At 40.9% G+C, this 16,963-nt stretch overlaps 1 protein-coding gene across 1 annotated transcript in view; it reads right to left on the bottom strand.

Moving 5' to 3' along the window:
* The window catches only part of LOC145360101 (dnaJ homolog subfamily C member 11), a 44,368-nt gene that overhangs the window by 5,454 nt on the left and 21,951 nt on the right, over positions 1 to 16,963 (bottom strand). The window contains exons 3-12 of the mRNA XM_080215060.1: positions 16,487 to 16,560; positions 14,916 to 15,017; positions 13,530 to 13,655; positions 12,082 to 12,204; positions 10,659 to 10,732; positions 8,699 to 8,888; positions 6,734 to 6,819; positions 5,781 to 5,897; positions 3,701 to 3,856; positions 1,951 to 2,020 (exon numbers count right to left, since the gene is read on the bottom strand). Coding sequence (XP_080071186.1) covers positions 1,951 to 2,020; positions 3,701 to 3,856; positions 5,781 to 5,897; positions 6,734 to 6,819; positions 8,699 to 8,888; positions 10,659 to 10,732; positions 12,082 to 12,204; positions 13,530 to 13,655; positions 14,916 to 15,017; positions 16,487 to 16,560 — 1,118 coding nt within the window. The remainder of the gene's footprint in view (positions 1 to 1,950; positions 2,021 to 3,700; positions 3,857 to 5,780; positions 5,898 to 6,733; positions 6,820 to 8,698; positions 8,889 to 10,658; positions 10,733 to 12,081; positions 12,205 to 13,529; positions 13,656 to 14,915; positions 15,018 to 16,486; positions 16,561 to 16,963) is intronic.

Raw genomic sequence — 16,963 nt, 5'->3', positions numbered from 1 at the left:
TTAGGACTAGCTTAGGGCTTAAAAATAAAAGAGTGTTGGGCTGAAGTTGGCTGAAAGTTGGCCTGTTTCCATGCTATAAACCTCTATGACTCTAATTGCTCCACCTTTGGTGGCCATGCCTTCAACTGCTGAGACCCGCTTCTGTGAAGCATCTTAAGATGTTTCCTTGTGTTGAAGTCGCTATACAAATGCATGTTGTGTGCTGCTGAAGAAAATTCAAACTGAAGCCACAACATTAATGACAAACTTTCTTGCGTCAAGAGACCCAGCAGTGAAAACTGACTTTACTTTCTTAAAGTAGCAGGCTCAGTTATGAGTTACCCAGAAATCTCCAGAGAAATAATTCAGAAAATGCACAAGCTTTGGACTGTCAGTGTTCTCAAACCTCCCCACAGGTGCGTAACATTACCCACAATTTCTCACATTTCCGTGCCCTAATAGCTTACACTTATGCAGTGATTTTAACTTTAGGTGCATCCCAATGCATTTCACAAATTCAACACAGAGAAATGTAACATCAAGAGAGGCACTTGGGAGGGGCAGCTGAGAGCCTGGCTGAACACCTGACGTTTGGGGGAAGGTTTATTTATTAAAAGGTGAAAAGAAATTAAAAGCATGAATCTCAGAGAGTAGGGTTGTGGTGATTGAAGCTGCTATCAGAGGGATTGTGTGGCTGGAGTCAAAGGAGAATCAGAGGGAACTGCAGACAATTATATAAATCAGAAATTAAAAAAAAACTGAAATGTGCCAGCTGTGTTAAGAGAGCTTGCCAGTGTTCAGATCAAGTGCCCCAACTCGAATCATTATCCAGCTCTGCCCAATTTCGATCCTGCCAGACCTCATTCTGGGCTGGTGGAAAGCTCTATGTTTCCACGCAGTGGTAGAACTATGGTACTACGATACAATACTGAGAGATTGGATACAGACGTGCCTTTTACCTAGTTTCTTGTGTTAAAATATGGGTCAATTTCTAAGAATATGGTTTATGCTTCCACCTAATTCTCCAAGGTGCCTCACAATTTCCAACTTCAGAATTTGCGTCTTCACCGCAAGAGGAAAGCACTGCCACTTTACCTTTAAGCTAACTAATTGCTAAACTTGGGACTTCTCTGCACACTCACCCACATAAGAGCTTTTGCATTTCAGCAACACAGTGAGGAAATGATTTTTCCCATGGGGATATATCTTTCTTCCCTCTCAAATTGTTGCTGGGGCAGTTTCCAGGTACTCTTCATATTCTAGTTCTGGCTCAAATGACTATTTTTACTGCGCGAGTGTAGTAGATTAGATACCCAATCACAGCAGTTATCACTGCCCCCCACAACTGAGATCAGATCACTTAACACAGCCAGGATCAATTCTGGACCAGCCTGGGCTTTATTGTTTACAAGTAGCCATGGAAGGAGTGCAGCAGATTGACCAGAATATTATCAAGATTCAGGTGGAGAGAGATTACACAACCTCTGTCTAAATTTCCTGGAATATGGACAGTTACTAGATAGAAGACTTTTTATTATTTTGGAAAGCATTGATAGGATAAACAGAGGAAAGCTTCTGAGAGTCTGTGAGAGTGAAACATATCTAAAAATAAGAGCAAGGCAATTAAGGAGAGAAATTAGGAAGTGCCTTTTGAGTAAAGTAGTAATGGAAGTGTGAAATCTTCTCCCATAAACAATTAATACTTTTAGATTTATAGTTTTTTTTAAAAGCAAGCAATGGGTATTTAAAGATATGGAGCTATGATGGCTCGACAGAATTATACTACCAATCAGCCATGATACCACTGGGCAGTGGGATAAGTTCAAGGGATTGAATGGTCTCTTGTTTCTACCTTCCTATTGTACAAAGTGCTGCTTTTATTCCCTCACGAACTGCGTGAGAGATTTATACTATTATCAGTCCTAACTTTAGCTATAGCATACAGGGTCGTGCCTAAGGCACATCACTTACCGCTGCCTCAGCTTCCTGCTTCTTCAGTGCTACAGTACTCGATGAATTCTCTCTCTGTTTCTCTAATTCTCTGTCAGATAGACACACACAAAACAAATTGGCAAATTACCTCAGTAACTATCCAAAGCCTCAAAATTTTTATACCTTCAAAAAAGAGAAAAATGATATTATAGTGGATTGGTAACATAGTAGAAATTATAGACGGAATAACAGACAGCGGAGAGTGAGCTGCAGGCTGAATTCTAATGGAGGGGTTCACATAACTTATGGGAATAGAATTAAAACATTTCCAGTTGCTGACAGTGAATTGACAGATATGCTTCTCTGCAAGATTGTAGTGTAGTTTGGACAAGCACATCAGAAACTTGCTTCACAGAGCCATCCGGTGGCTAAAGCCTGTCACTATACTTATAGAATCCCATTGCAGGAGGCCGTTCGGCCCATCAAACATGCACCGACAACAATTCTACCCAGGTCCTATACCCATAATCCCATGCATTTACCCTAATAATTCCCCTGACACTAAGGGTGAATTTAGCATGGCCAATCAACCTAACCCGCACATCTTTGGAGCGTGGGAGGAAACTGGAGTAAACCCTCTCTGACACGGGGTGAACATGCAAACTCCACACAGTGTAATAGATACTAAGTGGAGCTACAGGCTAGAATCGAACACAGATTTGTATCGTTTGGACAAGTGACAAAGATTGAAGAACATGTTTCAGATTGGAATTTACCAGAGGGATCTGAAAGATTTAGAATTGAATAATGCATACTTCGGAGTCAGTTACAGGCTGGTGTCAAACCAAGGGTATCAGATAGTTATAAATAGAATAAGGCCTGTGAAAGTTAAAATGTTCAGATTTTAACAAAAGCTTGCCTTCCCCATAACAGCTTGTGAGAATGTTATTATTTTGCAGGCCTTCAAGGGAGCCTGTCAACTTCGAATTAATCTTTCCCTTGCCTAGATCTCAAAACATTCTGCTTTTCGACCTTCACCGGAGGTTGCAGGAGACCAGATTTTTTCATAACAAATACCAAAGACAAGATATGGGGATATGCTATGAAGTGAAGGATTAGGAGAAGTCAATTTTTCATCCTATGAGAAAGGGCAAAAGGCCGGGATTTAATTGGCAAATATATATGTCAATGCAAGATGTGAAAAATCTCATTCCTGACTATAACTGCTGAGCTGCTTTTCTGCAACCTCAGAACCACTCCAGCCATTTTGATGGAGGGAGGGGAGTTCCCTTGTGCATAAGTAATTAAAGATCTTGCATTGGTTGCATGGTGTCCGGCACTGCTTGTGTTAAGAGTCGCCTAAGGTTGTTGGTACCCAAAGAATTCTGACAGGTTCACATGCTGGGAATAGTGTCTGACTGTCGCCAGGATCCAATAAACAGCTTGTGAAAGCTGATGTGGTGCTGACATTCTCTTACTAGATTGTCCCAGTACATTTAGTAATTGCTGCAAGTTGCAAAGTGCACAAGGAATTTCAGAATCAAATGTTTGCTTTTCCCTTGGTCTATTTTCTCAGGGTACAGTTACTGAGGTACTCAGTGGTGTCGCAATTGAATAGGCATTATTTTCATATTCCTGGGGCTTACTGCTGCCTGGTTCAGCAGCATACGAGGCAGTACATTCTCTCTAACGAACAGTTGGATCTGATGCAATGGGAAGAATCTAAAACGTGGGAGATCCAGAAGGAAAAAAAAAAGACAGTTTGAAATCCCAAAAAAGGAGCACTCACTTTTCTTTCTGTAATTGGAGGTAGGGTTTGATGATGAGTCGGTGCATGGCAAAGTAGATGACCAGGGGTCCGACAGTAGCGTAGAAAATGGCACTGGGCAAGAGTTGATCTGTCAGATGAATAGGGAAGAAGTATGTCTGGCTGGCTCGATTTAACCTGCAGTGAAAGGAGTTTTTAAAAACGGAATTCAGAAGGGTAAAGTAAAATCCATGGATGAAGGTTATCCCACTGCTTAAGAGACTCCAGCTTGTTACACGATCTTCAGATATTATTCTGCAACCTATCATTTCCTTCTCTATAAATGGTATGCTTTGTCTCTAGAGCGCAAGAAATAATACTTTTCACTGTATGCTAATACATATGACAATAATAAATCAAATCAAGATTAACATAATAAAACACCTCAAGGAGCATTATAAAACAAAGCCTGATACTGAGTCACAGGAGAAGGTTTAGGTCAGAAAACCAAAAGCTTTGTCGAGGGGATTCTTAAGGACTGCCTTAGAGGAGGAAAGTGAAATGGAGAGATACAGGGAGGGTATCCTAGAGCTTGGGACTTGGGTAAATGAAGGAGTGGCCACAAATGGTGGAAAACAATTAAAACTGAGGGTACACAAGAGGCTAGAATGAGGGATGCAGATATCACAAGTCTGTTGTGGGGCTGGAGGACATTCCGGAGATTGGGAAGAACAAGATCATGGGTGGATTTGAAAACAAGAATGAGAAGTTTAAAATCAAGATATTGCTCGACTGGGAGCCAGTGTAGATCAGTCAGCACAGGGATGATAGGGAAACGGGAAATGCTGCGAGTTTAGACACGGGCAACAAATATTTGGATGACTTCATGTTTATGGAGAGTAGAAAGTGGGAAACAGCCAGGAGTGTAAGGAACCCCTAGTCTAGAAGCAACAAAGGCATGAATGAGGATTTCAGCAGCAGATGAGCTGAGACAAGGCAAAGATGGGTGATGTTTCAGAAATGGAAATACATGAACTTAGTGATGGCATGAAAGTGAGGGCAGAATCTCAACCTCAGGTTAAGTGTGACACTAAAGGTTATGACTGTTGCTAGGGAGAGGGATGGAGTCAGGTAGTTGCAGAATGGAGTTTGGAGTGAGGACTGAAAACAATGACTTCAATAAAGGCCCATTCTGAATATACAAAGAGTTTCAGATGGATTTGCTATTGCTAATGCTCCAGCTGAGATTCAGCTAAGTCAACACAGGCCAAGGACCTGGGCGATGCATGATGTAGAGAACTCATTGCGCTGTGCGTCAACACTTATTGTCACACCAGTCACTGGGCACAGCTTTAATTTGTTACATGTCACTGAGTTCTTGGCTTTGGACATGATGTTCTGGGAGACAATGAGAGATAGCAAGGTAGGAACAATATGTCAAGATTTAAAAACTGAACGCTTCTGTAAAGTGTTCCACTGCACTGAAAAATGGCTGCAATGATTCATGAGAACAGAATAAACCTATTCATTTCTTTGATCTCGTACCAACATTCACTTAGATCATGGTTGATCTGTACCTCAGCTCCATCTACTGCCTTGGATGTATAGCCCTCAATACCTGCACTGAATGAAAATCGTCAGAAGACAGATGCAACGATGAGACACTTGTCAGATGCCCGGTCTGGAATCGGGCAATACATGTTTTCCTAAAATTTACTTTGAATATAGTTTATTTTCCTGCAGTTGATACAATCAGGGGCAGGCAGACAATCCGCCCTCTGCCAGACAGTTTGTTAATGAGTTGCTGAATGCAGACTGAAGACAAAGAATTGGAGTCAACAGGCTGATTTTTTATTTATTTGCCCTTCCTTTGGAAAAGCCATCACAAATCTTGGCATTTCCCCATGGCTGCGCTGTCTGTTGCAGGCAAAGGTAGTGGGGTTGAAGCCACACTGTGCCACTCAGTTGCTCAGCAGCTGCACATATCCAGGACCCAGGTGGCCAGGAATGGAAAAGCTGCAACAAATCCCTCAAGTCAACAATTCTGGCTCCTTAACTTCACAAAAAAAAAGAATGGCCAATTAAAGAATTTTACACATGCAATACATTGTTCAATACATACTTAATTTTGAGGGACACTCCCTGAGGCACTCCAATACTGACTGTTGCTCCTAGGATGCTGTGTCTGGAGATTTTCCTCTCAGCACCATATTCGACCAGAGTACCAAAGAATCCTGTTCTGTAGGCAGAACAACATCAGTCTCCAAAAAACAGTCACTTTAGTACAGTTTTCATTCCTAGCTACCTATTATTAGATATTAGCCTGCTAGTCACTCCAGAGTACCCGTTATTCTATACATGAACCTCCCAATACCATGTAACTTACTTCCAGTTACGTGCTATTTCATACATACACCACCTGAACCTTCTGAAAACCCTGCAGTCTGGAATCCATTCCTGGATGTACTTTATATAGAAACACCCTGAATCTCTTGATCAGATTGCCAGCCTGTTAACTCTCTCCCACATATATATTCTGAGAATTACATGACCTGTCTACATCATTATCTTTCCATCAGTGTTACAGTGGCTTTGCTTTAATAAATAATATCTAATATTATCATTTTTTAAAATTCATTTGTGGGACATGGGTGTCACTGGTTGGCCAGCATTTATTGTCCATCCCTAGTTGTCAAGGGCAATTGAGAGTCAACCACATGGCTGTGATTCTGGAGTCACATGTAGGCCACGCCAGGTTAAGGTGGCAGATTTCCTTCCCTAAAAGGCATGAATGAACCAGATGGGTTTTTCTGAGAATCGACAATGGTTTCACAGTTATCCGTAGATTCTTAATTCCAGATATTTTTTTAATCGAATTCAAATGCCACCATCTGCTGTGGCGGGATTCAAACCTATGTCCCAAGAACATCAGTGGAGTTTCTGGATTAATAGTCTAGCAATAATGCCACTAGGCCATTGCCTCCCTATAATAATTCTAATACTGTGTATTACAAGTGTCTGCTCCTTATACAGCTGAAGTCACCATATATTGAAAATCACACCAAAGTATCTTACTTGATTGTCCCCTTTATTCTGGTTTGGTCGTCATCCTGGAACTTGTACTGATAGCTCATTAGCATAAACGAATTAGGAATTCCTAGCTGTAAACAAATCAGCATACATTATTTAAAATATGTACTTAAAAGGTTTCAATAACAGAGTAGGGACTGGGTGGTGCAAACGATTTACATCCTGGAATTTGGATTCAAACCCTGGCCAGTTGGTGGGATTATGGTCTCATCTACAGCCTGTGGGAGGCCAGTGTAAAATAGGTTTGGGCAGTTTCAATGCGATCTTGAGTGTCAAGCTGCTAATTTTAAGTCAGTCAGATATGAGTAGCTCCTCTTGTGGCCTAATGGTATGGTTAGCGAACTGGTAATCCACAAACTGAGGGCAATGCTCTGGAGCTTCAGGCTTGAATGCCACCAAGGTGGATGGTAAATTGTCTTGTGGCAGGCATGGGTGAGGTGAAAAATTTTAAAATGTAAAATCACGAGTACTGCTGTTGGGAGAGCTTAAAGGAAACTTTATTTCTAACTTATACTATACCTACCGTGGGTTTGATGGTAGTGTGGAGGGAGCATTTAAACTGTGCTGCGTGGAATATCTATCTTGGGAGTGTTTTTGATGGGGCAACATAGAGGGAGTTTTACTTTGTATAAAATTAGTGCTGTATCTGTCCTGAGCAAGTGTTTAGTGGGACTATGTAGACAGAACACTTAGTTTGTATATAGACCATGTTGTGTCTGGCTTGGGAGCATTTGATGTGGCAGTATAAAGGAAGCTTTAGAAAAACATAAGAAACAGGAACCATATGGTCCCTCGAGCCTGCTCCACTCTTTAATCTTCAGCTCCAACTCCACTTTATTGCCTGCTCTTGATATTCCTTTATATACTGAAAATCAAAGTTTTTTTTATTCTTTTATGGAATGTGGGCATCCTTGGCTAAGGCTAGCATGTACTATCCAGCCCTAATTGCTCGAGAAGGTGGTGATGAGCTACCTCCTAGAATCACTGCAGTCCATGTGGAGTAGGTAACACTCAGTGTTGAGAGGAAGGAAGTAACAGGATTTTGACCTAGTGACAGTGAAGGAACAATATAGTTCCAAAAATGGTGTGCGGCTTGGAGGGGAATTTGCAACTGGTAGTGCCCCCATGCATCTTCTGCCCCTTTCCTTTGAGGAGGTAGAGGTCGTGTGCTTTGAAGGTACTGTCGAAGGAGCCTTGGTGAGTTGTTGCAGTGCGTCTTGTAGATGGTAGACGCTGTTGTCATTGTATGTCAGTGGTGAAGGAAGTGAACATTTAAGGTGCTAAATAGGGTGCCAATTAAGTGGACTGCTTTGTCCCAGAGGGTGTCAAATTTCTTGAGTGTTGTTGGAGCTGCAGTCATCGAAGCAAGTGGAGAATATTCCATCACATTCCTGACTTGAGCCTTGTAGATGATGGACAGGCTTTGGGAAGTCAGGAAGCAAGTTACTCTCTGCAGAATTCCCAGCCTCTGACATGCTCATGTAACAATAGCATTTACATGGTTGGTCCAGTTCAATTTCTGGTCAATAGCCAACCCCTGGATTTTGACAGCAGGGGGATTCAGAGGTTGTATTGACATTGAATATTATGGGAGATGGTTAGATTCTCTCATGTTGGAGACAGTCATTGCCTGGCACTTAAGTGGCTTAAATGTTACTTGTCATTTATCAGCCCAGACCTGAATGTTGCCAGATATTGCCACATATGGACACAAATTGCTTCAGCCTATTTCACTCTGCAACTAACCACTGTTGTACCTGGCCTGGGAGTGTTTGATGGGTGGCTGAGATGTTCTAACCATCCACACCATTCAGGTTGACCATAATAAAAGTCACTAATTGCTGAGAGGAGGGCTGAAATGTTACAATCCAAAGTGAATAATAAGTAGAGAAATATTTGTGATCTAAAAGGCAATAGCGCCTATTTAAAAAATGTTTAAATCCCCCTTACCTGCAATGCTATTGTAAGGTGGCTGGTTTTAGTGTCCCTTACTACACTGGTATTCATGGCAGACTGACTGCCCCAGCGCCACTGCAGGTAACCCATTGTGTTCTTGTCCAGGTTTCGTGCTAGGACTGTGGTTAAGCCAGGACGGATTCCACGAGATGAAAACTGTAGTCCACAATGAGTGGTGATAAAACTACACAGGATCAGGGAGAACAGAGAACATTTGTTGGTGAAGGCAATGTCTTGTTTAAGTATCTTTCCTGATTTTCCTCCCTCTTAGATTACCCGCATAGATGTTCATTAGGGGAAAGCAGAAGCAATGAATGCTAATCAGCCAAATCTGATGTTGCTCTCCCTAATTTTCAAACCTAAGTACCTGCAGGCTATGAGTAGGGGAAATGGGCCATCAATGGAAGTGATTGGGTGTGGGAGCTCTGTCTGCTTTTAAGATGAAGTCTGTTTAAAATATTCTCAACTAATGAGGACATTTTCCCTACAGCAAAGTTGTGTTGCAGCATTTTGTATTTGCTAATTAACTGTTGCCCATGAACCAATTTTGGATCTAACAGGCCACATGGCCAGTGCTTTCAACTGGGAACTGGTGTTGATGGTGGAGGGAAGGGAATAGTCCTCATTGAGTTAGTTTCAATTGAATGTGAACTTAAAGGTTTGGGGTCCTCGTTTCAATAACAACTTCACGCATTCATCTCCTCCCCCACACACTCTGCCTTTAGAAATATAGGAATTGATGGACACAAGCCACAGCCTCGGTCCCTCCAGTTTACCTTCCTCCATCCTAGTAGATGTGGTACAATTATAACGAGTTAACTAATCAGAGTAAGTAATCTCTATTGAATAATCTGAACAATTTCAGAAATGACACTAGGAAAATTCTGAGCAGTGGAGAGTTCTGAGAACCATAAGCCCAATGTCATCTGTTTCTCCAGACCATGTCACACGCACTGAGCTAAGTGTCATTCATTCATTGAAACACTGTTTCCTCAGATTAGTTTTGCGTTTACTGCATTAGGAGTGCAGCTTCTGCAAAGTCAAATAGCTGATTATGTTCTATATTGTATATTCCATTTAAAATCTGGAACGTCAATTCATCTTTCAACCTTTCCTATGGCAATAAGAAGGTGCCCAATTAACCTCATAATCCAATCCCCGATCTCCACAATTATTGCTCTCTTCCACATCCCTGCAATAGCTGAATTATTATTTTTGTACTATGGTGATCGGAACTTTACGCAACAGTCTAAGTAAGGTCAGAGAAACAATTTACAAGTTGTAGGATGAGCTTACTGTTTCCATTCAATGCTGATCATTTAACTATCCAAGCATCTGTTTTGCTTTACTCACTGCCATTGGGCAATGTGGCTCAATTTGTCAATCAGGATCTCCAGGTTTGTTTCATTGCCCATACTTTAAAAAAAAACTTTTCCATACTGAAGATAGTTTCCTGGTAGAGAGCAAGTTGGTGAGTAGCTGATTTCTGGATTTTACTTCTGTTGTTTTGTGACCCCCTGCCAGATCTGGCAAGAAGCCAGACAGAAGTCCAAGCATTTCCCAACTAACCATCGTCTTGGAGTAACTATTATAAAGAGGAGCCAGTCGCAATAATTTCATACCAGCATTGGTGCATGTAGCACATTGGTAGCCATTTAATTTTATGGAGTGGTTTGCTTGAAGATCAGCAAAGATATACAGGGGTGCAGTGCAGATTTGCCAGACTGAGACCTGAGCTAAAAGGGACAAACTGTGAGGGTAAGTGCATAGACCTGGCTTGTAGACTGAGAAGTGATTGTGATATGAAAGGTGAATCAAGAGAAACTTTCCTCTGAATGTGAGCAGGACAAGTACTGCTGGCCATTGTACTTCCCAGTGAACACAGAACAAAACACCAGTAACAACAGTCATATCTATTTGGACATTAGTATTGGAACCTGCTCTTGTCACTTACCTTTGCGATGTGAGGTTCCTAAATATTTTTAAACCAAATAAAGGTCCTTGAATGTCTCCTGCCCCAAATTCTAACTGTGAAACACAAAATGAATATTTAAGAATTATTGGAACATTACAGGCTATGTACCAATGTATATGGCTGCTTTAATATCAAGATTCTATATTAATTTTGAATATTCCTCATGTTGCTAATATTCTTGCCTCCAAGTGAGTGGTTGCAGATTCAAACCCCACTTGAGACTTGAATATACAAGCTCGGCTGAAATGATATATTAGGATCTGTCTACTTGCTATGCATAAGCTGGCGAACGTTAAAGTTTCAGGACACTACGTGAAAAACAGGAAGTTCTCCCTGAGATCTGGACAATTCTCCACCTTTTAAAAGAGAACAAAAACTGCTCATTCATCTCATTTGCTGTTTGCGTTTGGTACAACTGTACAAAAGGCTGTGATATGCAGCTACACAGTCATCACTGTTGTTCAAATAAACTCACTGCTTCGAAATATTCTAGTGAAATGTAATAAGGAACCGTACAAATGCAAAGCTTTCAGCTGCAGAGTATTCCGCTGAGTGTTGGAGAGCACAAATCTCTAAAATTCTTTCCTAGTGATCAAATACCAGAGCCATTTTCAATGTGTTAATAATGATTATGATTGCATGCTACTTCACAACACAACCTGTTGCTGCATGACCCTGCATTGCAACTGATAACAGCAATGTGGCTGCACACATGAAGGTCCCTGCCAAGTAGCTGGGAGACACTGGCAGTGGAAATAGTTACTTGCTGCTACTGACTGATATGCATTATTTGTACAAAAGCTGCACAGTGCAAATCTTTATCAAATAGAGAGGTATGGGAATCAACCTCTATTGGGGAACGTAGCTGCAAATTCTCAAACTGACACAACCAGTCTGCCAATTAAGGATCAAAATATATTGGGAACATGTTATATATTTCAATTTGTGAAAGCAAGAGTTTGATAGCATGCCGTATGGACTGCAGAGATAAGTTGCCTCAGCCTCACATAAGCAAGCTAATATGTACTCTTCCATGAATCATAGTCTCGCAGAACATGCTGTATCTGAATTAAAAAACATAAGAAACACAAATTTAAAGGTTACGTCAAATAAATTCACACGTATTCCAAAAAATCTGGGTACAAGTGTAAAATTCCAATGGATCAAACCCTTTCCAATTCACTAGCGCTGCAGAATTGGGTTTGGAGTGATTGAAGGAGCAGTGGAGCAACCATTCGCAAACTGTCGATTTTATGCAACTTTTCCACATTCAAGTTCAAGCTCAACTCTTTTTAGCAAATTCATCCTAGATCGGGAGTGAGGTTCTGAACAATAATTGCAAATGAATTCCAGGAGTGGCAAGTTACACTGTTACTGTAAGGAGTAAAGTTTCAGCCCTTACCTCACCCCATCCCTTTGCAGAGGTTACCCGCCTCAACGCAATGTTGATCGAACCACCGCCATTGCCATTTTGTGTTGAGAGGCTCCCTGCCAGAATAGCTGTATCTGTTGTGGTTAATGGAGCCTGAATAAAAAAAAAATCAATTAAATTATATTTGACTTCACCTTTCTAACTTACACTCCTGAAGATGCTAACCCACAAAGTGGTGCAGAACCACAAGTAGTGGGCAGTCCTCCTGTATCTCATGTGGGACAGGACTAATTTTGTGCTAGCTGGATGGCAGGACTTAGCAAGGTGGATGGCATTACAGCCAAGTCCAAAATCATCCTCAACAAAACATCCACAAGCACGCTCCTTCCATTACTGGATAGTGATCAGCAGCAGGAATGACAACTACCTTTACTCCCTCCTCCTTACTAACCTACCAGTGTAGAATCAGCATCTCTTTCAACACAATGACAAGGACTGATGGAATATAGTATTAATTGTACCTTCAGATTACTTTCCATGAGAACAAAAATATAGCTACAGACCATATGTTCCTACCAGGCTGCTCTGTCATTCAATACCATAATGGTTGATCTTCTGTCTCAACTTCACTACAGTGCAAAAGGTCAGTCAGCCCATTAAGCATGCACTGACAACAATCCCACCCAGGACCCATCTTTGTAAACCCACATATTTACCCTGCTATTCTCCTGACGCTAAGGGGCAGTTTACCATGGCCAATCAGCCTAACTTGCACATCTTTGGAGCACCCAGGGGAAACCCACTCAAACACAAGACAAATGTGCAAACTCCACACAGCCAGTCACCTGAGGCCGGAATTCAACATGGGTCCCTGGCAGTGTGAGGCAGCAGTGCTAACCACTGTGCCACCATGCCGTCCCACTTACCTGCCCACTTCCTATCCCCCTTAGTTTTCTAAGAAAAATATTCTCAAAACAGTGACTTAAGGGTTGGTTTGCCTAAAGCAAAAATAGTTGGATTGTTTAGCACAGGACATTTGAAAAAATACTGTGGATTCAATGCACAGTGGTTACAATGCTCTCGGCAAATGCAGCCCCTCATTTTTGCCTCAGTCAAGGTCAGTTTATTTGGCACAAATGTCCTAGTCTAGAAGACTTCATACCCCACTAGGGGCAATATTTATTAAATCAATATCACGGCTTGTTACTCCAAAATCACAGCCAGGGTCTGGTGGTACCACTTTACCGCAAATAGTCCTTCAGGAGTAGAGAACATTGGTACGAACAGCAGCAGAAAGTGTTCAGTTTTTATTTCAGCTCTCTACATTTACATCCGGCATGGTTTATTCAATGAAACATCAGGAAAGTGTGACGGTGCAGCTTCAAAACAATTAATCTTTTTGCAAACTTTTATTAGAAATTCTGAAACAGTGCCCTCACAGCACATGGAAGGCACCAAATGATAAAGATGCCACCTACTTCAATAGATTGTGATATGTGCATTTTATTAATTTCGATTTGAGGAAATCGACTGCCTGGCTCTTCAAATTCCTCATCATAGCGATCAAACAGATCAGTGGCATCCACACCAACACTTATCGTACCCTGCAAGAAGATTAAGTAGGTTATTGCTGTTTCAATAGCATGTGCAATTCGAAAGTGACAGTGCAGCAAATGATGAATGCCGTTTCTGAAACTATTCAAAAGATCCTCAGTCCTTAAACTAAGATATGTACCTGCCCATTTCATGCCATGATGCACAAGAACTTAAAACCAGAGGAAATAGGGTCAGTGGGCAAATCTGTAGTTTGTGTTACCATTATAAGTTCCTATGTCCATATTTATAAGGAGAACAATGTACACTTGTCTCACAGTAATGTCACAGTAAGTTGTGGCATTGCAGCACCTCCAGTGGTAGGAGGTAGAAATTAGATTGTGACAAATTTATCAGGTACTTTACTTACGTGCACACAAAAGAACTTATAATAGAAAATGTTAACAGAATTCATACATTCTTACACATAGCTACGGATATGGACTCAGACACACATGCACATGTTGAAGTGCTTTCAATTTTTCACCTTCCTTACCTATTTGAAAATCAAGTCTATAGCAATACAGTGACTGTATTTCAAAAATACTTAATTGGCTATGAAATGTTTTAGGATATCTTGCATTGTATAAATACAAGTCTTCTTGACAGCTTAGGACACGGGGAGAACGTTATGGTGAACGTTGTCAATATTTTACAACCATGCAGGCAAAGGCTGGGTTGTATTGAATTGAAACAGTATATTGTACTCCATGTGATTAAAATCTAGAAAACTGTGCAAGAAATGTCTTACAAGTGAACAAAACCCATTGGAAATAACATATTTCACAAATTAACCCATTAACAATTAAGTTTTCAAGTCCAAAGCTGTCTTTGGACATAAAATAGTGGGCACAGTAATGTAAAAGTAGAGCTTAAGACAAAAAGGTTAAAATACAACCTTGTACAAAGCTTTGATAACACTTACAGAAAAAAAGCGTAGAACCCCCCCAATCCTTCAATTAAAAGTCATTTTAGAATCTATGGTACTAATGCTTTGCAGCTTAAATAATTTGGCCACTCTGTTCTATTTTTTCATCGCTATACCGATTTCCCCGTCCTTCCTGAGCGGATCAGCTGTTGCTCAGATCCCATTGCACAAGCAATGGCATATGTTCCAGTGTGGTAGCTATCACAGTCAATCCTGACCTTGATCTCTCCCATATGTCCCCTTCCTCTAGCTGAAACAGTAACCCTAGCTGATTGTCCCCTCCCTCCTCTTGGAAAGCTGTAGCTCATTCTGGCACCTTCTTTCCTAGCAGAACCTGCTGTACCTTGGGATTTGTTCTTTGTTGTAGTCGCCTCTCTTCCCTTTCTCGTTGTAGTCTTTCAAATTCTTCACGTATTTCAGACGCTGCTTTCTTCCTTTCTACTACCTATAAAATACACATGATTTCACAAACTGCAGAATTACAGTTTCTTTGTACATTACACGGCTTAATTGCAATTTTTTATGAGTCAAAAAATAACCCTGCATAACTTAATGCTCTCCCACTCAGAACTGATAAACTCCACTCCCTTCTGACTCAGGGGTTTGTGGCAGTGAGTGTTATCTGAGCCAGAGCAAAAAGGTCTCTGCACTCTGATGCGGAATTAGCTCTCAGCTGGTTGGAGGGGCCAACTTAATTGTGCAAAGCCTCAGTTGGGAGAGAAAAATCAGAAACTCATCAAGATGACTTTGAAAGAATCTTCCTACTTGGCAAACTTCACCATCAATAAGGACAAGTGAATTATCATCCTGACCTGAGCATATACTGCCATTCCTTCATCATTGTTGGGTTAATATCTTGTTACTCCCTAGCCAATACCTTTGTGGGAGCACCATCATCACAAGGACAGCAGCAATTTAAGGAGACGGCTGACCACTATCTTCTCAGCCATCTCCAGATGTTCAATAGCCAAAGCTTCGCCAGTATCAACCACATCCTATGGGCACATACTTTAAGCAGCAAAAGTTCTGTTTCAGATTGTGATCCAGTTAAAACTGATTGCAAGTGTGCATATGTGCAGACATCAATTAAACAATATTCATGTCAACACCCATACAAGTCATATTCATGTCAACACCCATATGAGTCAACACTCATACAAGAAGCAAGGTGGTACCATATTAATTGAATTATACAATACCAGCTCAGTTGCTTCAGAGATGAAGATTGGGAAAGGGAGAGAATCTCAACCAGGTGAAGTTTGACATAGATGTGAGATGGCACCTTTAAGAAGAGGGAAGGGCAGAGTTGAGAAATCTAAGAATCAAAGTTGATAAATCATATCTCAAGTCAGCTTGATGTGCATTTCCCTCACAGTGGTTACAGGGATCAGGGAACGTGGCTTCTGTGCAGTGAGTAATATCTTACAAAATGGAAAAAATCAAAACGAGATTGCTAGTTCCTCTCATAGTACTAGCTTCCTAAGTGAATTGTGTAAGATGATGTGCAAGAAAAAATAAAATTAAAACTATTCCAAACTTCTGGATCTTGTATGATTCCAACAGCAATTTGTACATCAGCATCAGGTTAATTAATCATTCTAGGAGCAATCTTTAAGCATCTGCAATATGCGTTTAAGACTGAACATTACTGCCACCAAGATGTGGATACCTTCTGCTGCACCTCTGACAAATTTTGCCAATTCTTCCACCAACAAATCTGTGAGGCTGTTAATTTACTGTTGGTTTAGCAAACAGTTTGGAATATGGCCTCATGGTCATCAGGAACAGGATTGAGAACACCCAAACTCCTTTTGTGCAATACTCTTGAAGCCAGTAAAGAAAGATCCTTCTCATTTCTGTCTAAATGTGAATCCAGCTTTTGGGGAAAAGTGCTGGGATAGAACATTGTCTTACCTCCCATCCTTCCATATCCAGGCCCTTTTTACCATAGATGTCATAGATGGCTCTGCTCTGAGGGTCACTAAGCACTGTCAAGAAAAACATGAAAAATAGCATGGACATAGAATGAACTGTTCTTTAAAAGCAAGACACAGGAAACATGATTATACAACCATGGAGAGTTAGTAATCTAAAATGCGGCATGAAAGTGTGTGACAGAGTGGAAGAGAGAAAGAAAGAGAGAGAAAGGAGTGAAAGCATGAGAAGAGAGATTAAATGAACATTTATCACAATAGAGTGAACAGAAGGGGAGCAGAGAAAAGGCTACAAGCAGAATTGAAGGTGGCAGCCTCTTAATTTCCTTTCTGTCTTCAGACAGGATTGATTATAGGAAAGATGGACAATTGACATGCCACAATCTGAACTGGTTCACAACCACCTGCACTACCAGAAAAAAGAAATGAGAATAATTTGAGATTATTTTCTATGTAA

This window comes from Carcharhinus amblyrhynchos, chromosome 30, assembly GCF_965287045.1.
Source record: "Carcharhinus amblyrhynchos chromosome 30, sCarAmb.v2.hapA, whole genome shotgun sequence".
Classification (NCBI taxonomy): domain Eukaryota; kingdom Metazoa; phylum Chordata; class Chondrichthyes; order Carcharhiniformes; family Carcharhinidae; genus Carcharhinus; species Carcharhinus amblyrhynchos.
Note: the sequence above shows the minus strand (reverse complement) of the source record. Positions and strands in the feature narration are given on the sequence as shown.